We start from the raw sequence: 25637 nt of genomic DNA, 5'->3' as shown, positions 1-25637 counted from the left end.
AGTTCTTAGAATTTGCTTATTTACGGCCTTGTAGGAGGAACCTTCACCATAAATACTGTAGCAGTTCAATGACAGTTCGCCACCAGCTCTTAAAGGTGTTCCATAAACGCTAGTCTTGCCATACAAATGCAGTCTATTTATAAGTAATGAAAAGTGCACTGGTCTGTCAACCTGTTTTTTTTATGTTAGAGCAGTTAAACAATGACTTCCTAACTCTAGAGTCAGGGGTGCTCCTGGTATGCCATTGCTGACAAAAATGTTCAGAGTGTCTCAATGACTCCCTGGTTGTCCAGAAGAGCAACGTTTGTTTTCTCCTGTCAGCAGCAGTTTCATGTTGGTTTCCCATTACTTCAAATCATACACCAGAGGAAGAGGCCATTCGACCCATCATGCCTGTGTCAGCACTTTGGTAGAACTATCCAATTAATTCCATTACCCAGCTATCCAGCCCTATAATATTTTTGTACTTATCCAGTTCTGCTTTGAATGTTATTGGTGAATCTGCCTCCTCCATCCTTTCAAATTGTGCATTCTGTATCACAGTATTTATATAAGAGAAAAGTTTCCTCCTGTTGTTTCTGGTAATTTATCGATTACCTTTAAATCTGTGACTTTTGGCTATCACTGAGAACAAATTTGTTGCTTTCAGTTTGGTTTTATCTTCCTTAATTATCATGATTAGATACCAGGTAATCTTTTGTCTTTATATTATTTAGGTTATGCTTAATTATAGGTTTTTGTCAGAGGTTCAGGCTTTGCCCAAGCTCTGCTTTGATTAGCCAGCATGAATACTTCTATCCTGAAGTTTGTTTTTCATTCCAAATTCTCCGGTCATTTCATATCAGTGAATTTGGCAGTAGCTGGATTCAGGAGCTGCATATCTTGCCACCTGGCCTTTCCAGAGAGTGTCTTCCAGCGACATTGATCTTGCTGTCTTTCTAGATTATATAGCTTCCAAGCTTTCAAAGGGAGCTCAATGCTGACGAATGATTTCTCTTTGACTTCTGCAACCTCCTTCATCTCTTGCCAGGAATCTGCATTGCCACCTTCTATTGAAATATTGTCAGAACCAACTTCTGCCTAAGTAAAAGTATTATTTTTATTGTGAGCCCAGGCAATATGTCAGGTTAATTATTTGACAAGGAGAACTGTGCCAGGACAGTGGAGTGGTCCAGGACAGTGCACAAAGAGCACCTGAGCTTTAAAAGTGAAGAGGCTTTTCTATCTCAAACCTTTTCGTAGCTTTACTTAAGCCATAGGGGTGGTACAGTGGACAGTTGGGAGCGTTATTGCCTCACAGCTCCCGCAACCTGGGTTCAATCCTGACCTCCGGTGCTGTCTGTCTGAAGTTCGCACGTTCTCCCTGTGGCCATGGGGGTCTCATATCGGTGCTCTGGTTTCCTCCCACCTCCCAAAGATAGGCAGGTTGATAAATTGATTTTCCACTGTCCACGTGGGGTTAATTTTAATCCAGTAACTGCTGTTGCTCCTATATGTCAGTGAGCTATAGAATCTGGGGAAGGTGAGGGAGCTGTAGGGAGAGTAAAATGGAATTAGCATAGGATTAGTGTACATGAATGTTAGATGGTCAGGCTGGACTAGGTGGTTCAAACAGCCTGCTTCCATGCTGAATTACTCTATTTGTTTTTTTTCGGACAGCAGTGTGATAATGCCCAGATAATCTAATTTAGAACTGTTGACCAAGTTAACAAGCTTTTTAATTGAACTGATTGACATGAATGTAGTTTGCAAGATATTTTTAATGTTGCAGGATATATGGTTTCCTGTGTAAGGTTTGATTAATATGAATTAAATAATTGTCACACAGACCTTTTGACGTGTTACAATTGAATATAAAGTTCCTAAGAGCAAGGATGGAATGGCAGCTCACTTGAGCAATGCATTTAATGTCAACCTCCATTTCAGCTTCATTCTGACTTCCTGATTTTAGCTTGAAATTTAAATTGACTGTTGTCAACTTAAGTTTCAAGTGCAGGTTGGGAAAACTTCCACATTTGAACCTGTACTGAGTTAGCTGATCTCAGCCAGAGATAGAAAGTGGGGGGGGAATGGGCAGGTTCTCAGCTTTTGATCACCTTTGGCTCTTGCTGGCATGCTTACATTTCTAGAGTCACAAAAGGATAGCAGCTTAGAAAGAGGCCATTTGTCTCATTATTGCCTGTGTTAACTCCATTTCCCCATAGCTCATTAAATTTGTACTTCTCGAGTACTTATCAAATTTCCACCACCCTTTCAACTGGTGCATTCCAGATCGTGACAACTTGCTGCATAAAACATAATTCTTCATCTCACATCGGTTTCTTTTACTAATTCCTTAAATCTTTGTCCTCCTGTTACTCACCCATATGCCACTGGAAACTGTTTCTCCATATGTATCTATCGATACCTTTCAGGGTTTTGAAGATCTCTATCAAATCATCCTTTAACCTTGAAAATCAAAAAAAATTGCGGATTCTGGAAATCTGAACAGAAAAACTGGAGGCACTCAGCAGCTCAGGCAGCATCTGTGGAAAGAGAAGCAGAGTTAATGTTTCAGATCAACAACCTTTCTTCAGAACTGGGAAAGTGTGAGGGCATGCATCCTGGTTGGAGGAATCAGAAAACAGACTGATCTAAATAGGGAGCAATTGCAGATCAATGTAGTACCTGGGGATCCAGGGACTCTTGTGCATGAATCAAAATTTAGCAGGCCAGTGGTTCGGAAGGCAAATGGTACGTTGGCCTTTATTGCTTGGGGATTGGAAGTTAGAAATAGGGAAGTATTGTTGCATTTGTACAGGATGTTGATGAGGCCACACCTTGAATACTGTGTATAATTGTAGTTCCTCTGTTTAAGAAAGGATATACCAGCATTGGAGGCAGTTCAGAATAAATTCATTTGACTAATTCCTGGTACAAGAGGGTTCTGTCACGAACAGTTAAAAAAGTTGGATCCTTAATCTTATTGTAATGCAAGCTGCGTGTTTCCACTAAAGGGAGAGTCTGAAACAAGGGGATGTAGTTACAAGATAAAGGGGTGATCATATAAAACTGGGGTGGTTGAAATTTCTTCTTACAGAAAGTGATTGATCTCTGAAATTCTCTACCCTGTAACGTCGCGGCTAAATCACTAGAGGTATTTAAAGAAGAAGTGAATAAAGTTCTGAAAGATTGGGGAATTGAGGGCTATGGGAACTGGCACAAAAGAGGAGTTGAAGCCTGGGGCAGATCAGCCATGACCATATTGAATGGCAGAGCAGACTTGTGGGGCTGGTGGTCTATTCCTGCTCCTATTATGTTCTAATGGGAAAGAAAGAAAACAAGTTGGTTTTAAATTGGTATTGGTTTACATTTGGTATTGGTTTATTATCGCCACTTATACTGAGGTGCAGTGAAAAATTTGTCTTGCATACTGTTCATACAGATCAATTCGTTACACAGTGCATTGAGGTGGTACAAGGTAAAACAATACAGAATGCCGAATAAAGTGTATCAGCTACAGGGAAAGTGCAGTGCAGGTAGACAGTAAGGTGCAAGGTCATAATGAGGTAGATTGTGAGGTCAAGAGTCTATCTTATCGTACTAATAGTTTTATAACAGTGGGATAGAAGCTGCTGTTGAATCTGGTTCTGCGTGCTTTCAAGCTTTTGTATCTTCTGCCCGATGGGAGAGGGGAGAAGAGAGAGTGTCCGGGATGGGTGGGGTCTTTGGTTATGTTGGCTGCTTTACCAAGGCAGTGAGGTATAGACAGAGTCCATGGAGGGAAGGCTGGTTTCCATGATGTGCTGAGCTGTGTTCACATCTCTCTGCAGTTTCTTGCAGTCATGGGCAGGGCAGTTGCCAAATGGCAGAGAGGGTGGGGGAAGGATGGATTAAACAAAGGGAATATCTGATAGGGTGAGGCCATGTTGCTGTGGTGATGAGCTGTTGATGTAGCCATCGAGTTGATAGATCAATGGGAGAAGTTAGAAAATAAATAAAGGGATATGTAAAAATGGTGAAATGCAAGTCAGGTTTGTCAAAAATGCCCAGCTGATCAAGCTGTGTAAATGAAGGGACAAAAATGGGTCAATATTGTGGGTGCATGACCTACAACAGAAGAACAAACAGAAGGCAAGTTTCCTCAAATTGTTAAATTTGATACTGAACCTGAAAGGCTGCTGTGTGCTTAGACAAAAGATAAGGCATTCTTCCTTAAGCTTACGTTAGGCCTCAAAGCACGATGCGGAAGGCCACTGACGTATCAGCATGGTAGTGGAAAGGAGAATTAAGGTGATAAGCAATTGGAAGCTCAGGGTCGCCCCTGAGGACTGAAAGCAGGTGTTTTGCAAAGCCATCACCCAATCTCCTTTGGTTTCTTCCTTGTGGAGGAGAGTGCATCTTGAGCAATAAGTACAATAAACTAGATTGGAATAAGTGCAAGTGATTTGCAGTTTCACCTGGAATTGTTTGGGTCCCTGGATGGTGGGATCGAGAGAGATAAAAGGGAAGGTGTTGCAACTCCTGCAGTTGCAATGGGAGGGGGAATGGTGGGTGGAGGCAGAATAGTTCCCTTGGTTTTCCACCAGCATCTGCACTTAATGGATCCCACCACCAATATAGTCCCTTCAGATTGTTGAAAGGTGAGTGAAGGGGATGGTGTTTTTTTTGTGGTGGAATCTTGTCAAAGGTAGTGGAAATTGCAAAGGAAATCGCAAGGTGAGCACCATCTCCTTGTTTTATCCAGGAGGAAAGGGAATGAGAGCAGAGGTGCATGAGAAGCAATCATGGGCTGTATTAGCCATGATGGAGGGGAAGACATGTCAGAGACATGTGTGGAAGATTTCATTGTTGAAGCTGATACGATGAAGGTGGAGGAGCTGGGAGAATGGGATGGAGTCCATACGGGAGGCAGGTTGGGTGGAGGTATAGTAGAAATAGCTGTGGGAATCTGTGGCTTTGCAATGGATGTTTGTTGCTAACCTATCCCCTTAGACAGAGCAATCCAATAAGGGAAGAGAAAAGGCAGAGATGGACCATGTGAAAGTGAGATCTGGGTTGAAATTGGCAGCAAGAGTGAAATTGTTGAGTTCTGTATGAGTGCAGGAAGCAGCACCAGTGCGGTTGTCAATGTACTGCGTAAAAAGTTGAGGGAGGGGACCCAAGTAGGAGTGAAACAAGGACATTTCCACATATCCCACAAAATGACAGGCATAGCTTTGGTGCTTGCAAATTCCCATTGCTAAACCTTTAATCTGGAGAAAGCCCTTGCTCAAAGATATAGTCTTTCATTGGTGCTGCTGCCAAAATTCATCAAATCCTGATCCTTTATAAGATCTTGATCTGTCCAAAAGCTGGTGCCCAACACTGGACTTCAGTTAGGTTCTAATAGGTATTTTGTTAAGATTTAGCATAACTGCATCATCTGCCTCAATTATCAGATGAGAAGATCAAACTCAATAGTGATGGGCCCATTGTCAGAGTTTTCAGATGAGGTTGCCATTTGCATGGGGTCCCTTACAGTGGCAGTGAAGCTAGTTGATGTCAACTTTTTCAGCAGTTGGACTGGACAAGTTATGCTGGGTTAGAACTATTTTATCTGAAGTTGTCTTTTTATTTTTTTTGTAGAGAGTCTAGAGAGAGTGTCGGCAAAAATGTATATTGAGACCGCAAACCACTGCTGCAGTTCCATGCTGATCCTGTGTTAGTCCTTTCATTTGTGAAGACTCGCTTTCTTCAGATCAGGATGAATTTCCAAGACCACACATGGCAGTCTTAGAAATGAATAAGAGTTGTAGGACACCGTAGATGCAAATTTGTGTCAAGCTGGCGATACTACACTCTGAAAACCTACATTCTTTGACATAGGACTGTGAAGTTTACAAGGGCATAACATTAAACTGCCTTGTGCCTTTATTATGTAAACACACTGCATTATCAAACAGAAATCTTTCATTTTTACATTATGTAACTGTTTTAAATATTCAGTTACTACACCATGGGAAACCTAAAAACTGCATAATTCATCATTTTGACAATCTTTCACACTTAACAAGCCAACCATCATGTAAATAAGACGCTTTTGCTAAATATTCATATGCAGGGGTGTAAGCTGCTTTCTCCCTGCTCAGTACAATAATGAATCTAATTGCTTTTCCTCTAGACAGACGAAAGTTGATACATTTATGATAATAGGTATGATTGATTGGCAGCCGGTTGAATATGGATTAGTATTTCAGAAATTCTGCTGTGTGCTGCATTACTCTGTGCCAGTTGAATTTTGTGACATTGCAGTGCTAGCAGTTGTATAACTGCCACTCATTTCCCAGCCTTTTTTTTGCAATATGCGAAGATCTAGTGCATTCTGCAGGTTTCATCTCATCTCAGGAGTTACTGGATCCAAATTAAACTCTCATGGACACCACTGGCCATCCTGTTCTTCTGCATTGACTCCTGATTTTTTATTTATAAAAGTCATGCGTTGGTCATCCATGTGAAAGTAAACCATCAAATTGAAGTCTTGAAGCACTCTCAACTTGTATTTACAACTCTTGGTATCTTAATGTTGATTTGCATTGGACTTCAGCATTAAAACTTACATTCACTCAACCTGAGGCCACAGTTCTGAACCTGGTAAAATAATATGTTCTAAGCCCTGAAGGTCAGTGTTGTGTCAGCAAACTTTAGCCAAACAATGGCAATCCACTGTAATTAACTTGTCCCTAGGTCAAGAAGGAACAAAAAAAGTTGCGAGATTTCACTATCCACTTCCAGAAAAATAACCCTGTGCAGGTGCTGTGTTAAGATGGCACTGCAGTTAGTTTCCTGATGCCCACATCTGAAGGATGAGTTTTGACTGCGGACAACGTTCCCAATTGCTGTGCAATTTTACTTTGGTCATTGAAGTGCGAGTTAGGATATCCAGGCTTGGGAGTTGGTGCAAAAGAATTCTAACTGATACCTAATTTAAAACATATAGGTAGAAAATAGGTGTTGAAGTTTCTGGGATTTACTACAAATAGAAGAGACTACTGCTCCAGTATTGGAAAATACTTTAAAGGCAGAGGCAAGTTGAACCCTGGTGATATGCCCACTTAAGTGTGCTTCGTTCAAATTATTCCTGTGTATGCCTTCTTGAAAAAAAATCTCAAGAGTTGGAATGGAAGTTCTGTAATTCATTTGTAGTGATGCAGTCTTGGGTCAGGTTACACAGACAACTCAATTCTAAAAGAGTGAGGGGAGTTTGACTACCAGCTAACTGCATTGGCCACTCTGCGATTCATTTCTTGCTGATCACGTCATCTCTCTGTTGGGCCTTGATAAATTTGAAGACTTTGTTACTCCCTCTAACTCCCCTTTCCTTCACCTCTCTCCTTTAACTAATTCCATGAGACCTATTCTCCTTTCTGTAACTGTTATATTATCTCAAACACCTTGTAAAAAATAGAGATACATGTAAGTGTCAAAAAGTTCCAGAGGGTTTTTTGCAATACTAATTCCTAGACAAATCTACAATGATTGCTCCAAATCACACCTGAGGCAGGCTTTGGTCTATATACCAACCAATTCTATCTGTATTTTCATATATCCTACCTGAATTTGGTATAATCAACTACTTACAACTCGATTACACTAACTTTTAAAGGTGTCTTGGCAGCTTATCATTTCCTGCAGAAGTAAGATTGGCATATATTCAGCACTCTGATCAGACACTCCCTTCACTCAATGTTCTCTCTCCATTCCACAGAAATTTTAATTGATGATAAAGCTCTTGATGACGGGAGTGGGCTTTGCAGATCCTTTTAAAGATGAGCAAGTCTATAAAGTATCGCTACTTAACGAATATTAAAAATATACTAGATTTGAACCTGTGGTTATAAATAATAACTACCAGAAATCTTATATACACAGTTATCAGCCCGTTTTAACCTTGCCTTTTTTTCTGAAGAAAATGTAATCATTTATATTTGTCATGTGGTTACAATGGACACTAACTTGGCTGCCTTCCCAGTAGTCTGACATTCTCACATCCACAGACTTGTAAATTTGATTGCAAAAACTTTCTGATTAATGGCAAAATCTTGTGATTTTCCCCTAAATCTTTTGCTGGAAAAATGCTCCCAATGGACCATTTGGGAAGATCATCTATCCACCGCCATGTTCAGATTGATCTTTTTAAATAGTCATCTCCTTGGTTTACTGAGTTTAACTTTGTGATTGTTGATTAGGCTGGTTCCTACTGAGTTTATTTGATCCATGATTTAACCTAATCTCCAGACCTTGTCACTGTAATATAAGGTAGTTTGCCCTTATACTCATTGGAAATAACAATCAGGTAGCTTAATGGTGGGAGGCTTGTGGATGGCCTGTGACCACGGTTTATTCCCTGATCTTCCAAAAATGTATCTACCTCCACCTTAAATACTCCTAAAGAGCTAGCTTCCATAACCCTCTGGGTGGAGAATTCCAGAGAATCACCACCCTCTGCAAGAAGAAATTCCTATGCACTTCCATTTTATGTGCCCGGCCCCCTAACTTGGAGCTGTGTCCCCTCATTTGAGACTGTCCCACGAGTGAAAACATCTCCATGTCCACCCTGTCATACCCCCTCAGGATCTTGTATGTCTCAATAAAGTTACCCATATTCTTCTGAACTCCAAAGAATACAGTCCCAACCTGTTTAACATCTCTTGATAGGACAATCCTCTCATCATATAACTATTGCAGAAAATTTGGGCTCATGCAGTTGGGATGGTATATTAGCATGCCTAAAGTTTCAACTAATATACAGAAAGCAGAAAATAGCAGAAAAAACAGGCTGTTTTCAGGTTGATATGCACCAACAAGTCAGGTACTCCGAGGGCTGGGTCTTCATCTCAGCTAATTACAGTATATATCAATGACTTAAACAAGAGGGCAGAGTGTAATGTATCAAAGCTTACTGAAGAAATGAAGCTTGGTAGGAAAGTGAGCTGTAAAGAGGATGTGAAAGGATCTGTAAAAAAGTATAGGTTGCAATGTGGCAGGTAGACTATTATGCAGGGAAATATCATTATTAAGAAAAATTAGAGTAGGATATATTCTCATGAGAGAGAGACCAGGAAATGCTGACATTCGGTTGGGTTTAGGTGACCTTTAGATGAATAACATCTGAAAGTTAATGTGTAGATACAGCTAGCAATAAGGTTAGCAAATGATGTTTGAGCCTTGGAAAGGGATTGGAGTATAGGCCTTGAAATGATAGATGTGGATGGACGCTTCACCTGGATGGGGAAATCTATAACCATGGGTACATGGCGGGTGATAGTGGTTCACAATCTCAAAATATATGGTTGACCATTTTTGTTCTTAAGATCCAGATAAATGTCTTCATTAAGGGTAGTAAAGCTTGGAATTCCCTACCCCAGGGAGCTATTATGTTCAGTCATTGGGTTATATAAATGATCTCCCGTGATCTTAACAAATGGCAGAGTGGGCTTGAACAGCTGGATAACCACGTCCTGCTCCTATTTCGTATGCGGGGAGAATGCACAGCATATTTTATTCTGCTGTTATCTGAGTATTAATTTACTTTTAAAATATTATAACATTTTGCTATTCCACCACTTCTGCTTATCCAACAGTGAGACTCGTTCATAAAAGCTGCCACTTGTTGGTTTGGCATAACTTAGACTGATAGGATTGTGCCTTTATGTTAGTAAAATAGCCTTTCTTCTCATTGTTTAGGGAAATCTCTCTGAATTACTCTTTTATATAGCTCTGAACATACTTTATTCTCTATCTTTTAATATAAAACAAAACTTGCTGGAACCACTCAGCAGGTCAGGCAGCATCTGTGGAAGGAGAAAGTGTTAATGTTACATGTCAAAGCATTTTTTGTTTTTATTCCAGATTCCCAGCATCCAGTCTTTTTTATTTCCAATTTCCTTTTACGTTATTATTAAATCTGTTTCCACCACACTTAGAGCCGTGCATTCCAGATCCGATTGACTTGCTATGTAGAAAAATCAAGTTCTGTTATCACCCTTCTGATTCTTTTGTTAATGATCATACATTTGGTCCCCTGGTGACCCTCATGTGAAAGCGGTTTCTCTTGATTTAATCTAGGAAAACCAAGCATATTTTGGAACACCAACATTATATCATAGGTTAACCCAATGTGCTCCAAGTACAACAGTTCTAGTTTTCCCATCACCCTTGTATTGTTCTGGTAATTCTCCTCCACAGAATTTTCATGGCCTTGACATCCTTATTGAAATAAAACACAAGTATTTTATCTGCAGTCTACCCAGTAATATTAATAAAGTGTTTAGCATAATGCCCTTGCTTTTGTGTTCCATGGTGCTGGTGATTAAAAACAATAATATTGTATGCTTTTTACAGCTTGATCTCTTGCCTTCTAATATCTATGCATATACACTTCCAAGTCTCTTCATGCAACTCCCCATTAAAATTATGCCATTTATTCAGTACTGACTCTCATTCTTTTCTCCACACTTTTCTGCATTAGATCCTCGTACATCTAATCCATTTCACCAGCCGATCCACTCTGTGTTCTTCTAAAGTCTGCCGCTGTTTACTGTAGTAAAAATGTTGAAATTATAACCTTTTACCAGTGACTGAGTCATTAATAAATACCAAAATATGCAGTAGTCCTAATGTTAATCCCTGAGAGGCACTGTGCTTTCTTCCAATCTGAAAGCAAACTGTTCACCTAACCTCCTTTGTGTTTTTAACCAACGTCCATGCTGCTGGTACCACCTTCATCCATGCAGTCCACCCCACAAAATTAAAATGCATAAAGTGTTTGATGTGATTTGCTACCCAGGTGCCTGCAGAAATTGTCCTGCTTTAATTGGAAAAGGTTGCTGCAGTTTGTTTCTTCTGCTCTTTAAATAAACTCTCTCTTTTTGGAGTAAATTGACTTTGTAACAGACTGCAGTGAATCATACCCCCTCTCCCCCTTCAACTCATTGGCTTGTGCCATTAAAACTCTTTCACTTGCATCCCAAACAATCCCTTGATGATGTGCACCAAATTGCTTTTCTTTATAAATAGTGCAATATCTCAGATGAGTATTTGTTTTGGTCATCTCAGTGTCAAGTGTTGACAAACTTATTTATAATTGAATTTTAATATCCATTCCTAAATGGTTGTTTATTGGTGTGTAATTTTAATACATTCGACTCTGCAACACCCTTAGTTATTAAATTCTTCACAGCACAAGGATTGTTGCAGCTTCATTATCAATTGCTTGGCTGCTGAATTATTTATATATATATCCTACAGCATGAAAATAATTATGTGTTCTTAGTGCTGCAAGTGATGTATTAGGTTAGAATCTGTGTTATTACTGGGTTAGGAGAGAATTGGCTCTAAGCGCTCAACTAATGAGTTCCATAAAAGTGTAGAATAAAGGTATTGGTGGTCTTTGTAACATTACGCTTCATTAATTACTTCACTGGTAAGGTTTGTCAGAAATTTGGGGGGAATTGGTGACATTTCTTGTACACGGCATTTTAAAACTGGAAGTTCTGCTGAGAAGTGCATTTGAGAATAAAGTTATAAGTTGGCACATCAAGTATTAGCTACTAAACTAATACAAAGATAATTGGCAATTAAGGAGACGTATTTGAGTGGTGCTAAATTCATCCTCTACTGTTTAGAGTCGTAGAGTTTTACAACACATCAGGCCCTTGCCAACTAACTTGCCCATCTACACTCATCCCATTTGCCTGCTTTAGGTTCATATCCTTCTGTGCCTGTCTGTTTAAGTGCCTGTCTAAATGTTTCTTGAACTTAGTGCTTGCATCTGATTCTACCACCTCCTCTGGCAACAAATTCCAAATATCAACCACTCTTTGTGTTTTAAAAAAAATCTTTCCCCTCAAATACCCTTTAAAACTTTCCTCTCACCTTAAACCAATACCTTATTATTTTTGATACCCCTACTGTGTGGGAAAAGATTCTGGCTATCTACTCTATGCCTCACATAATTTTATGTACTTCTATCAGGTCACCCCTCAGCCTCCTTCACTCCAGGGAAAACAAGCCCAGCCTGTCCAGTCTTTCCCCATAAAGTCTCCAATCCAGGCACAATCCTAATGAACCTCCTCTGCACTCTCTGCAGCATAACCACATCATTCCTATAGTGTGACAAGCAGAACTACACACAATACTCTCAATTGCTGACTAGCCAGTGTTTTGTAAAGTTGCAATGGAACATCTCAACTTTTATATTCTGTGCCTCACCCTATGAAGGTAAATGTGCCATGTGCCACCTTCACCACCCTATCTACCTGTGTTGCCACTTTCAGGGGAACTATGGACGAACCCCAAAGTTCCTCTGCTCGCCAACACTCCTTAGCGCCTGAACATGTATTGTATATGTTCTACCCCTATTTGACTTCAGAAAATGAATCATCTCGCACTTATCAGGATTAAGTTCCATCTGCCAACACTCCATCCAAATTTCTATCTGATCTATATCCTGCTGTAGCCTTTGGCAATCTTCCTTGTTATCCACAACAACAACTTTAGTGTCATCTGCAAACTTACTCATTGTACCTCCTAGGTTCACATCCAAGTCATTAGTATATACAACAAACAGGGGTTCCAGCACCAATCCCTATGGTAAACTAGTGATTACAGGCTAACGATCTGAAAAAGGTCCTTCCACTACTACCCTGTGCCTCCAACCACTGCCCTGTATCCCAAGTCCCTACTGCGAAGAGAAGAAGAAAAAAAACCTTACCTGCTCACTCCTGACCCTCCTTACTGAAGCTGACGTTCACAGAAGCCTGCACTTGGACAAAAGAGCAGCACTTCCACCTCACAGCCCCTCTCAAAGTGTTTGTGCTAAACATGCCAAACAATAACTACTACACTGTAAAGTCTGCTTCAGGGATTTCGTTCCATTGACTTCAGTGTTTCATAAGTTCAAAAGCAAACCTCAACATGTTAGTGTAACCCTATAACATAAAGGATGAATTTCTACAAGAGTTCGATTTTGCTACGTTATGTTGATGTGTGAATGACTTGTGAATTTACTATCACTAATTGGTTAAAAAAAATTACCATTTTCTTTTTCAAAGGCGTGTCATTTAACAGTGTCTACACTCAGATTTGGCGTGTTCTGCTTCACCTGGCAGCGGATCCTTTCCCAGAAGTCTCTGACCTTGCTATGAAGGTGCTCAACAACACTGCTTATAAGGTATGGTGGTCTTTAATGGCATTGAAATCAAATACCATGACTATAAAGTGTCATATTGGATTCCCATTAAGTACCCAATTTTCAGTTTCCAGCTGAACCAGAAATTACGTGTTCAGGCTGCATTCCCAAGTACATAACCTGGGCTGACATTTAAAGATATAAATCTGAAGAAGTACTACATTATCCTCAGGATGCGATGTTAGATGATGATCCTCTGCCTGTTCTTTTGGTTCAGGTGAATGTGAAAGGATGTCATGACATTACGTAAAAACTGGGCAGTTAGCTTTATGTACAAAATTGTCTGCCCTTCAGAATACAAGGTTTCTCTTTCTAATCTACAGTTTATGATCAAGAAGCATGTTTCTCTAGTTCATATGAACATATCAATTAGCAGCAAGAGTAGTTAGTCAGTCCCTCGAGCCTGCTCTGCCATTTCATAAGATGGTAGCTGAGCTGATCGTGATGTCCGCTTTGCACTCCCGTCCGCATGCAGTGAAATAAAGCAGTCAGTTGATTCAGATCTTGTCTCACCTCACCAAGCATTTAGTCCATCAGCCTTAGGAGATATTATGGAAGCATTCCTGCAGGAGGCACATTTACCCAGCGGCAGTCACAGAGGGGCATTATTGTTACAACCATGGGTTATGCTATGGTATGAATTGAAACAGTTCATTGAGGCACAATTCATATAAAGATAATACTCTTGAGACTGTGTGCAGAAGTGACTGGCACCACTGAACACAAGGTGGTATTTACAGAACACCTCAAGTATTAATAGTTGGTGCAGCCTTGACATATTTCCTCACTGCAAGTGTAGCATCTTATACAGTCATACAGCACAGAAACAAGCCCTTCAGCCCACTGAATCTGTACTAACCATCAAGGCTCATCTAACCTCATTTTGTTGTTCTCCCCATATTGCAGTACTCACCAGGGGCAATTTACAGTGCTTAATTAACCCAGCAACTCTCACTACTCAGCACTCCCGTCCACAACTTTTCACCCTCTTATGAAGTATTTACTTACTTCAAACTTAAAAATATCCAAAGAATCTCTATCTCTGCCCTTTTAAGGAAGAAAATTCTGAATGCTCATCACCCTTTGAAAAAAAATGCCTCATCTGTTTCGTATGGGTGACCCCTTATTTTTAAGCAGTGACTTTTAGTTCTAGATTTTCCCACATCCTCTCCAGTTGCACCCTGTCAGACTCCTCAGGATCTTGTATGTTTCAATCCTCCCCTGTGTTTTAAACTCCAGCAATACAAGCCTCACTTGTCCAACCATTCCTCACAAGCCAGCCCACCCATTCCCTTTCTAAGACCTGGCTTCTGAGTTGTGCCAAAAGATGCATCTACTCAATAATTTGCATGTTCTTATGCACATGTATGTGTATCCCTCACAATTTTAATTGCTTTTACGATGATGCTTGCAAGATGCAGTTAGTTTTTATGACTCATCAGTCATGAGAGCACTAATTCTGTCTTGCGAGAAAAGGTTACACTTAAACACACATCTATTCTTAAAGCTGAATATCCTCCCACAATCTGTTCACTAGAGTTTTCCAGTTACTGTCAGTATTTGACTTGTTCCAATAAAATAAATTCTGAGTCTAGAGCAGAAGGCTTTCAACTTTTATTTAAAAAAATAACAAGTGGACGGTTGTAGTGGGTGACAGCAGAAACGCTGGAGTCATAGAGCGGTGGAATAGCCTCACAGCTCTAGTGATCCTGACCTCTGGTACTGTATGTGTGTGAAGTTTGTATGCTCTCCCTGTGACTGCGTGGGTTTCCTTTGGGTGCTCCATTTCCTCCCACATGCCAAAGAAGTACAGGCTGCTGGATTAATTAAGCTCTGTAAATTGCCCCTGGTGAGTAGTGCAATATGGGGAGAATAACAAAATGAGGTTAGATGGGCCTTGATGGTTAGTGCGGACTCAATGGGCCGAAGGGCTTGTGCCTCGATGAACTGTTTCAATTCATACCATAGCATAACCCGTGGTTGTAACAATAATGCCCCTCTGTGATTGCCGCTGGGTAAATGTGTCTCCTGCATGAATGCTTCCATAATATCTCCTAAGGTTGATGGACTAAATGCTTGGTGAGGTGAGACAAGATCTGAATCAACTGACTGCTTTATTTCACAGCATGTGGATGTAGAGAGTGCCGGTCATAATCAAAATTCTTTATCCCACTTGGCTTTACTTAGCTTTCCGTACTTTAGGAAAATAATGAACTTGTTTATCAATTTGACATTGATAGACTATTTTATTTCTATTTTCAAAATTCAGCCGTTGGCCGGTGGGACCCGAGTGCTGGCCTTAAGCCTGTGCATTCTTCCTGCCTTCAGCATTTGCTTACCGTCTAACTGACTATCCCATCTGAGAGCTAAATCCGCCAGCAGATCTGACAAAAAAACCCTGCTGAGTTCTATTGACGGATTTGTCATAGTAGCAAAAGTGTGAAGGATCACTAGAATGTTAAGCTATCTCTCATTGTCTCCACTGTGGTGGTTCAGCTGTCATGAGAGAATCCTAATTTGAATCTGTCAGCCCATTTGAGGACAGGGCTTAGTTCTATAGTAACGCCTTATGTTGTTTCACAACCATCTTCCCCCACATCACTAAGACCACCATTCTGAGAGCGTAATCATAAACCTGACGGTCTGATGGGACTAAACTGACGTCTTAGAGCATAGAACAGTACAGCACAGGAACAGGCCCTTCGGCCCACAATGTTTGCGCTAATCGCGATGCCAAATTAAACTAATCCCTACTGCCTGCCCATGATTGATATCCAACCATTCCCTGCATGTTCATGTGCCTGCCTAAATGCCACTATGCCTCTTAGTATCACCATAGTATCTGCTTCCAGCAGTGTATAAAAACTTAGCTTGCACATCTCCTTTAAACTTTCCCCCTCTCACCTTAAAGCTCTACCCTCTAGTATTTGACAGTACCACCCTGGGAAAAAGACTCTGACCATCTCCCCAATCTGTGCCTCTCATAATTTTAGAAACTTCTGTCAGGTCTCGCCTCAGCCTCCAACACTCCAGAGAAAACCAAGTTTGTCCAACATCTCCTTATACGTAGCTAATAGTCTCTAATCCAGGCAACATCCTGGTGAAACCTCTTCTGCACCCTCACCAAAGCCCCCACATCCTTCCTGTATTGCAACAACCAGAACCACATGCAATACTCCAAATGTGGCCAAACCAAAGTTTTATACAGCTGCAATGTGAATTCCAAGAGTCCATCTCATCATACAAGGGAACCGTTCACTGTTATAAGACTACTGAACGGTTCCCTTATACGATGAGATGAACTCTTGACCTCACAATCTACCTTGTTATGACCTTGCTACCTGCACTGCATTTCCTCTGTAGCTGTGACAATTTACTCTGTACTATCTCAATGCACTGTGTAATGAATTGATCTGTACAAATTTTTCACTGTGCCTCGGTACAAATGGCAATAATAGACCAATACCAATACTCTCTGCCCCGACCAGTGAAGACAAGCATGCCATATGCCTTCTTTACCACCCAATCCACTTCTGTTGCCATTTTCAGGGAGTTATAGACTTGGACCCCGAGATTGTTCTGTACATCAATGCACTGAAGGGTCCTGCCATTTGCTATATACCTTACCCTTCCATTTGACCTCCCATAGAGCAACACCTCACACTTGTCTGGATTAAACTCCATCTGCCATTTTTGTACCCATATCTCCAACTGATTTATATCCTGCTGTATCCTTATGACAGCCCTCTTCACGAGGCACAATTTTTGTGTCATTTGCAAACTCAAATCATTTGTATATTTCACAAACAACAGAGGTACCAGCACCAGTCCCTGCAGAGCACCACTGGTCACAAACATACAGTTGGAGAAACACCCCTCCACCACTACATTCTATCTTCCATGGCCAAACCAATTTTGAATCCAATCTACCAAGTCTCCATGGATCCCATTTGTCTTAATCTTCTGAATCAGCCTGCCATGAAGGACCTTGTCAAATGTCCATATAGACAACACCCATTGCCCTACTCTCATCAATCATCTTCATCATCTCCGCCCCACACAAAGCTATCCTGACTATCCCTAATAAGCCTGTGCTTTTCCAAATGCAAGTAGATCCTATCCCTAAGAATCCTCACAAATAGCTTCCCTACCACTGATGTAAGGTTCACTAACCTAGAAATTGCTGAATTATCACTGTGGACCATCTTAAATAAAGAGACAACATTGGCTACTCTTCAGTCCTCTGGGACCTCGCCTGTGGCTAGAGACTTGAGTGGGGACTATTGGTTCAGTAGATTCTGGCCTTGTGAAAGATCTTGTACTGGATGAATGTGCCTGTCTGTTTTGAATAAGACAATGATAAGTGAACTGTGCAGTGCAAGAGTCCCATGTTGAATATATGTTTGTGCACACTCATACACCTGAAGCTCTAGAAATCTCTGCCACCTCTTTGAAAGTGGAGAAGCTGTCTCCTGTGGTACTGAGGAGAAGATCAGAACTATTTTCAAAATTCAGAGCTGTGGCAAGCTGCAAGTGGTTTTACTCATCTGTCTTTCTTTGCTTGTACAGATAAAGTTGAAATTCTGCAGCCAATGAATCATTAAAATGGAAGTTTTTGTCAGGGAAATATTTCACATCTGAAAATTATTATTGTGTAGTTTATTCATTTCAACTAGAATATTGAAAAGTTTCTGAATATTTTCAGTATGCACTAGCAAGTAATATAACAGGAATGTTGACCTAGAAATTTATCTATGAAATCCTGGAAAAAGCAAGTTTTGCAAGATTGAAAGTCATGTTAATGGCATATTTTTCAATTTTGCACATGTCCCTAGGTGTGTTAGTGCCTCGTGGTAATTTTGCTGTAAGATTTTCTTATTCTTTACTGCTGGTTTTCAGCATCCAGCTTGATAACAGTACTGCAACACCCAAAATTCATCTGCAGCAAGATTTTCAATCATATTGGTATCAAAAAAAAATGATAGGTGTTTTTACCCACAGAAGACCCAACTCTTAGTAACATTGAAGACTCATACTGAACTGACTATAAACCAGCATTCATAGTCAGACTTCTATATACCACATTCACAGCTTGCTTACACTCACCTCCAATCCTGCCACCTCTCAAATACTTCATTGCATCCAAGAGACATCCCTAGCAACTTCCAGCCATGAGCAGCTGATTGTATCCTTAAAGTTAAAGTTGAGTTTATTGTCATATACATATATGTACAGGTGCAATGAAAAACTTACTTGCAGCACCATCACAGGCACAAAGCGTCAGGTACGCAACATTCACAAGAAAAACATAAATTACACACAGTTGTTACAAGAAACAACACAATTAGAACAAAAAAAAACAGTTCATTGTTGTGCAAAGTACTTGGTGTTTCTCTGTCAGAATGGCTCCTTTGAACAAAGGACCTCCCTCCTGCATGTGACTTAACCTCTTAGTCTCTTGAGATCCCTGTAAGTAAGCAGAGTAAAATGCTCCTGCCCTCCTGAGTGACTGGAGCAGCCAGGGTGAAGTGAACACCATTCTCCACTGGCTGGAAGAATACTAGAAGTTTAATGTGCTTGTGCCTTTAAGGATTGGCCAAAGAGCCCTCAGCTGTGTGTCTAAGTGCAAGCAAGAGCAAGCAGTTCCACCACTGGCCCATTGTTCCTGAAACAGAGTAGCTTCACATAAGGGGGTCTGTTTTTTAATTGGCACAGATGAGTTTTGCAATCTTTGTAAGAGTTTTTTACCACAGTGTTAGAGAGCATTGTAAACGTAATTCTAATGCCCAGAAAATAGCACTTAAAAATTTCTCGGCTGCTATTCTTTGTTTTCCTGAGGATACTAAATCCTACCATTTTTCCCAAGCAGTGAAGGAAGGTACTGGCAAGTGTTCCCTTCCTTTTCTCCTGCTAAACAATATAATCCGGAATTGCTTAATAGCTTCACATGTAAATGAAGTGGTACACATCTGAACAAACAATGTCCGGGATTCAATCACTGCTCTGCACTCTTGTTATCAGTGGCCTCTGGTAGCAGGAACACTGTACTGGCAGCAGCCAGGGGAAGACTAGCCTGTGGAGTCACATTTGCAGTCCAGGCACACATGCTGCAAAGTTCCTGCATGTAAATATCTGAACAAAATGAGATTAGACTTGGCTGTTAATGGCATTTGTAGGCGAAAAACTTGTTAATGCATGTTCTATTTTTAAAAGTCAAGTTGTACTTTTAAAGGTCAAGTTCTGGCTGTTAATTGTTTTTATTTATTCATTCATGGGGCGTTTGCGTTGTTGGCTCTGCCAGCATTTATTGCCCATCTCAACTTGTCCTTGAACTGAGTGGTTGCTTTGGTCAGTTCAGAGGGCAGCCAGGAGTCGGTCTGGAGTCACAAAATTGAAAGGCACCTCAGTGTATAATTCGCTTGCTTCTCACTATTTGATGTGAATTTCCTTTTACAGATTTGCGTCACTCTTAGTTTCCTTCACATGCACACGTCATTCCATTTTTTTCACACGTGGGGATGATTTGAACTTGACCTTTCCTCCTTTCTGCCACCAACCCCAAATCAGCAAATCTTGGTTCTCTTCACATCTGAAGTGATAACTGGTCTGTTCTGTCCACAGATGCTGACTGCAAGTCTTCACCATCACTCTTGTGACATTGCTAACTGTGTGGTATTTACATTGAGGGCCTAATTGCACTAGGTCAGCTGCAGAAACACACACTCTATTCTGAGCACCACTGCTGTAAGAGATTACTGGGTGGACAGAGGAAAGGTTTTGTAGATGTTCTCAAAGCCGCCTTGGAAAAAATGTAACATTCCCCACAGCTCATGGGAATCCTTGGTCTGTAGAGTAGGAGGATTCAGGATGGCATTGAAATCGTTGACCATTCATCGGGAACACACAGAAGCCCAGTGTAAATGGCAGAAGTGTACCACCTCCCAAGCTACTTACCTACTCGTCCATCAGGCCCCTTCTCCACCTATAGCAGAGTCACCAAGTCCCACATTAGTCTCATCAGCCACCTCAGAGCCTACAGAACTGAACTGGAACCAGATCATCCTTAATTCCAGGGAACTGCTTCTGTTGTTGTTGACCATATTTCATTTGACTCCTTTATTGATATATCAAGAACAGTTGGGACTCAGCTTTAAGGATCATTGATATCTCCCAACTGTTTTCTGAAGTTTTATTTAAAATAAAACTTCAGCCACCTTTCATCCTTGAAAAGGGCAATTTTTTTTCCCGTCTACTTAAGAGAAGCTTGCGTACTTTGTAGGAAAAGCATCCCTTGAGCAATCTGAATCACTGATCCAACTCTGCTATGTCTACTTTGTTGCCCTGACTGCTGATGCTTTTTCTCCATTTTCCCTGTCATATCATGAACTACAAAAGCAGTATCCAGTGGTTGATTGTCAATGGGACCATCAAACCCTCAGTGAAGATTGAGGGAGAAGTTCAGGGCAACCAGTTTGTTGAGGGAAGGAAACTCAAGGAAAGTTAAATTCAGCCAAGGCTGTATATTACAAAATCTGACCAATGAACTGTTATCTGTGACTTGCAAAACTAAAGTGGCTGCAACTTCAAATCTTTATTAAAGCCATGCTCTAAAATAAGCTTGATGTAAAATGGCAACACGATGGCCATTTGCTGCCGAACAGTTGGGCTTCAGTTTACATACCCCTTCCCCAGTTTTAAAGACCTGAAGATTATATCAGGAAGCAACATAGTTGGGACAGAAGGAAGAGCAATAGTGTCCAGTTCAGAGAAAGGCATCTTAATGCCTTTCCTTTTTGAACAGCAGAGTCAATGTTATGATCAAAGTTAGAATGTGATGATGTTGTAAGAGTTATACATAGCTTTTATGGCCTTTGTAGCATCAAGTTCAATTACATGTTAAGTGGGGAACCTTGATTTCTGATCAACAGAAGTGAGAGCTTACGCTGCTATCTTCCATTTTGCAATTAATTCATAGAGTCATAAGTCATATAGTAATACAGCACAGAAACAGGCCCTTCAGCCCAACTGGTCCAAGCCAACCACAGCATCCTCCCTGCTAGTCCCAGTTGCCCATGTTCGGCCCATAACCCTCCAAGTCCCTCTCCTCCATGTACCTATCCAGATGCTTCTTCAGTGTTGCAGTTGTACCTCCCTCAACCACTTCCTCTGGCATCTCATTCTAGGTACTCACCATCCTCTGAGTGAAGAAGTTATCTCTCGGGTCTCTTTTAAATCTCTCCCCTCTTACCTTGTATCTGTGCCCTCTAGTTATGGACTCCCCAACCCTGGGGAAAAGACTATGACCATCCACCTTATCCATACCCCTCCTGATTTTATAAACTTCTACCAGGTCACTCCTCATTTTCCTACACTCCAAGGAATAAACATCCAGTGTGGCCAATCTCTCACTCTTACTCAGGCCCTCTAGTCCAGGCAGCATCCTTGTAAATCTCTGCCGCATTTAGTCCTCAATGTTTTTTCTCAGTTCATTTAATCCTTAGTGTTTGATCTAAAACTAAAGACAGAAATCCTGTATTTAGCAGTGTTGCAGTAATGGGCAACAGGCCACAACTACATCAAGTGAGCCTGCAGGAAATGGGAGGCAACTGACAGTGCGGATTCACCAAAAGTGACACACTGATAGTTTAGATGTTGCTTTGCTATAGCTGTTGTACAGGCAAGATGACCTTTTGGGATTTCTGTTGCAAGTATACCCTGTGTAAAGTAACTTGGAAGTCACTCTTGGTCTGCTTCTGAAATACAAATTTATTTTATCGCTATCAGGAAACACAAACTTAATTCCATTAATGCAAACTCTTTTCCCCTTGTAATTTTTTTTAGAAAATAACATGTTCTAAAACCCAATGTCATCCAGACTTGACCACTGTTCCCATGTCAATAAAGATTTGCCTGGACCCCTCCTGTGATATTGGATAGTATATAACATGATTTTAGTCTTGTCACTTCTTGCCTCCAGCTTCCACTTCATTCTTCAACTTCACAGTCATTCCTGTCTATTCTCCTTGTGCTCTTGCTCTGGCTTTGTTGCTCTCTGCTCCTCCTCCCACTTGCTCACACCATCTTGCTCTTACCATCTTGCTCTTGTCCTGCCCTTAGGATGACCAACTTTCCACTGTTTTAGTACGGGGCACCAATATTTGAAAATTGAGAAAGATTATCCTGACTAAATACCCAACCATACCTCCTAGCTCCACTGCTCACATCAGCATTGTAATAATTGTTGGAAAAAATGCAAAAACGAAACCCAAACCTTCCATCCAATATCAAAATCCTGAAAGAAAAAAATCTCTGCTAATATTAAAACTAAGCAGCTATTGATTTTTAAAAGGGGCACCCTCTCGTCACCATGCTGTATGCAGTGCAAAGCTTCCTGTGTGTTGTATTTCTCTTTTGAAGAAACCTTTTATAGGATTTGTTTGCTATTCATCGATTTATCATAGAAGGCCATGTAGTCAAGGTCAAAATTTACTTCCACAAACAAATTAACCTTTATCGAAATACTGAGACGAGACTTTTTAGGTGACAACTGTGTTCAGTGTGGAAAAGACTCGGCTGTACTGCCAGGTGGACGATATGAACTCAGTTGTCTTTGCCATGTTTGAGTATTTCATCACATCTCTGTCCACTCCCTGAAAAACATTGCACCATCTTTCAGGAACTGGTATATTCTGTGCGGTCCATTCAGGCACCAGCCAGGAGATTATTGGGTTTGCACTTACCCATTCATCAAAAAGACAATTCTCATCTATTAATTTTAGACTGGCAGGTACCAAGGCTGCTTTATATCTCATTCCAATCCATCTGGCAAGGTGTAAGGGTCAGGTAACTCGGGGTGCTGTTGGGAAAAAGTTCTCGACTGCATTATAGAATCCCCTTTCACATCCTCGACCATGGGTGGCGCAGCAGATAGTGCTGGTGTCTCATGGCGCCATTGACCTGGGTTCAATCCTGACCTCTGGTGTTGTTTGTGTTGCCCATTCTCCATATGACTCTCTGGATGCTCCAGTTTCCTCCACACCCCAAGGACATGTTGGTTGGTAAGTTAATTGGCCACTTTAAATAACTCCCAGTGTAGGTTGGTGATGCAAGAATCAGAGCAGTGTTGATGGGCTTGTGAGGAAGAATAGTTTACAGGGAAACTAAATGGGTGAATTGAAATGATGACAATGCTCTGAGAGCTGGCATTGACTCGATGGATCGAATAGTGGCCTCCCGAGTTGTATGAAAATATGAGAAAATATAATAGATATATTAGATTATATTTGTCTCTGATGTGACAAACCTTTCTCTAAGCACCTGTGCTAGATTTTCTTGAAGAACATGAGTCTGCAGTGCACAGTCCTAGTGATTAATTTTCTCCACAGCCTCTACAAACTTATGGCTATTTATTTACCAGCAAATGCAAGCTACAGTCATTGAAGTTTTTTTTAATGTTTCCATGTAATAAGAAATAGCCTTTCAGTCCCTCAAAAATCAACAAAGTTCTGCCCAGAGCTGGTCCATGAGATAGGAACCATGTATTCCTGTACTAGCAATCTAGAATAGTCAAGGCTCACAAGCTGACAGAAGTCCCTCAGTTCTTCTACATGAGCATTAAAGTACTCCAAGTGGAGGACAGTCAGCTACTGTCTGTAGACAGTTATGAACAATGTGAACATCACAGCTAATATCAAGTATCTCATTCCTTTGTTTGACTTGCAGTTTCCCACGCATGAATGTAATCATTATCTGTATTTTGCTTCACAAAAAGAAATTGAAACACTTGGAATGCACTCTTACTTTGTTCAGCAGCCTGGTGCTTATTGTTCAAGGGTTATGAGCAATATTGCTTCAGCCGCCATGAGAAATCAAGAAGGATGTACTCTTTTTGGAAGTCCTTTGTTAAAAGTTTAGGACCACATTTGTGACGTGTCTGTGGTGTTAACATAGTTTGCGATGCCTGACGCTAGGCATTGTCCATTGAGTGGAAGTTGCTTGCGTGTGCCATTGCTCACCAGTTAAAATACGTTGAGATCTTGACCTGGTAACAAGGGGACTAAGATGACTAGAGACTAGAACTTGCTGCATGGGTCTCGACTCTAATGTATATGGGCTAAGGCACATATGTCCTTGCCCACTGCCTCCTCCCTCACTTCCCTCACCCAACCTCCCCTTGAACCTTCACACCCTCAGTTCCCCCTGTCCCTGGACCCCTTGTCTTCAAGTGTCAAACCCTCTGTCCCTACCTCCTTCCACTCTCTCTCAGATTCCCTCCCTTCAACTCTTACACCAGCCTCCCTCTCTGGGCTCATCTTCCCATGTTGCCAGCTAATCTCTGACCTCTTGCTGTGCCCATATCCACTGCAGGTTGAAAAATTGACCAGTATTATTGTGAGTGCAGCAATATTTTGTTGTTATGTGTAAGTTTTGTTTTTGGACCAAACTCATTTGGTAAAATTAAATTCTGCTTCATTGTGAAATGCACCAAACATTAGGAGTCAGAAACCACGGCATAATTTGCCACTTAAGAGAAAGTGGTGGCACCCACATCATAAAACAACAGTCCTGTTGTGTCTTTGAAATAATGGCAGAGTTTCATCTCTTGCTCCTATTGCACAGAATGTGGTTCTGGATGCTATTTGCCCCTCCCGTCCCATCTGTCTATTTGTAATCCTTGGGCTGTTTAAAGAGAAGCTTGGGCATCTTCAAGGAACTTATTAACTTCATTTTTTCTTTTGATGACTTGCACAATGGGGCTTGGCCATGTACCTTTGTTTTGCAGGTAAAATAGGATTTCAAAATATACAGGTTAAAATATAGTGTAAAACTATCTAATCACCCTTTTAACATTGATTTTATAACATTGAATGAGACTGATATATTTCAGTGCAGTGTATTGGGCAAATGTTTTAACTCCCAGACATTTACTTCAGAAAAGGTTATCACTTATAATAGAAAAAGCAGAGGCTGGCCAAGATCAGTGGGTTAGTATGTTTTGACACCTCATAAATTTGAATTCAAAGCCAGTACACATGAAAGAAAGAACTTGCATATGTGTAGCACTTTTTTTAATCTTTGATGTGCTTCACATTCAGTGTGACTCAGACTTGAGTTGAGCCCTATTGTTTGGCAGAACAGAAACTTTGTGATCCACCTAATTAATGCAATAAATGGCCTGAGAATGGTTGGATACTCAAAGCGTTTCATTCCCAGGGTGACGTGTCTAATTAATTAAAAAATTATTAAATCTTGAGTTAAAATCAAAAGGGGCATTCCAGTGGCACAGCAGTTAGTACTGCTCTACTGTCCCTACATTCATGACTGTGTAGCTAGGCACAGCTCAAACGCCATCTATAAATTTGCTGATGACACCACTGTTGTTGGCAGAATCTCAGATGGTGTTGAGGAGATGTACAGGAGTGCGATT

General features: G+C 40.8%; 1 protein-coding gene across 1 annotated transcript in view; it reads left to right on the top strand.

Annotated features, from left to right (window-relative positions):
- Window positions 1-25637, top strand: part of rptor (regulatory associated protein of MTOR, complex 1) — a 345813-nt gene that overhangs the window by 232478 nt on the left and 87698 nt on the right. The window contains 1 exon segment of the mRNA XM_052032980.1: window positions 13074-13192. Within this exon segment, the coding sequence (XP_051888940.1) occupies window positions 13074-13192 (119 nt within the window).

This window comes from Pristis pectinata, chromosome 18, assembly GCF_009764475.1.
Source record: "Pristis pectinata isolate sPriPec2 chromosome 18, sPriPec2.1.pri, whole genome shotgun sequence".
NCBI classification, from domain to species: Eukaryota; Metazoa; Chordata; class Chondrichthyes; order Rhinopristiformes; family Pristidae; genus Pristis; species Pristis pectinata.
Note: the sequence above shows the minus strand (reverse complement) of the source record. Positions and strands in the feature narration are given on the sequence as shown.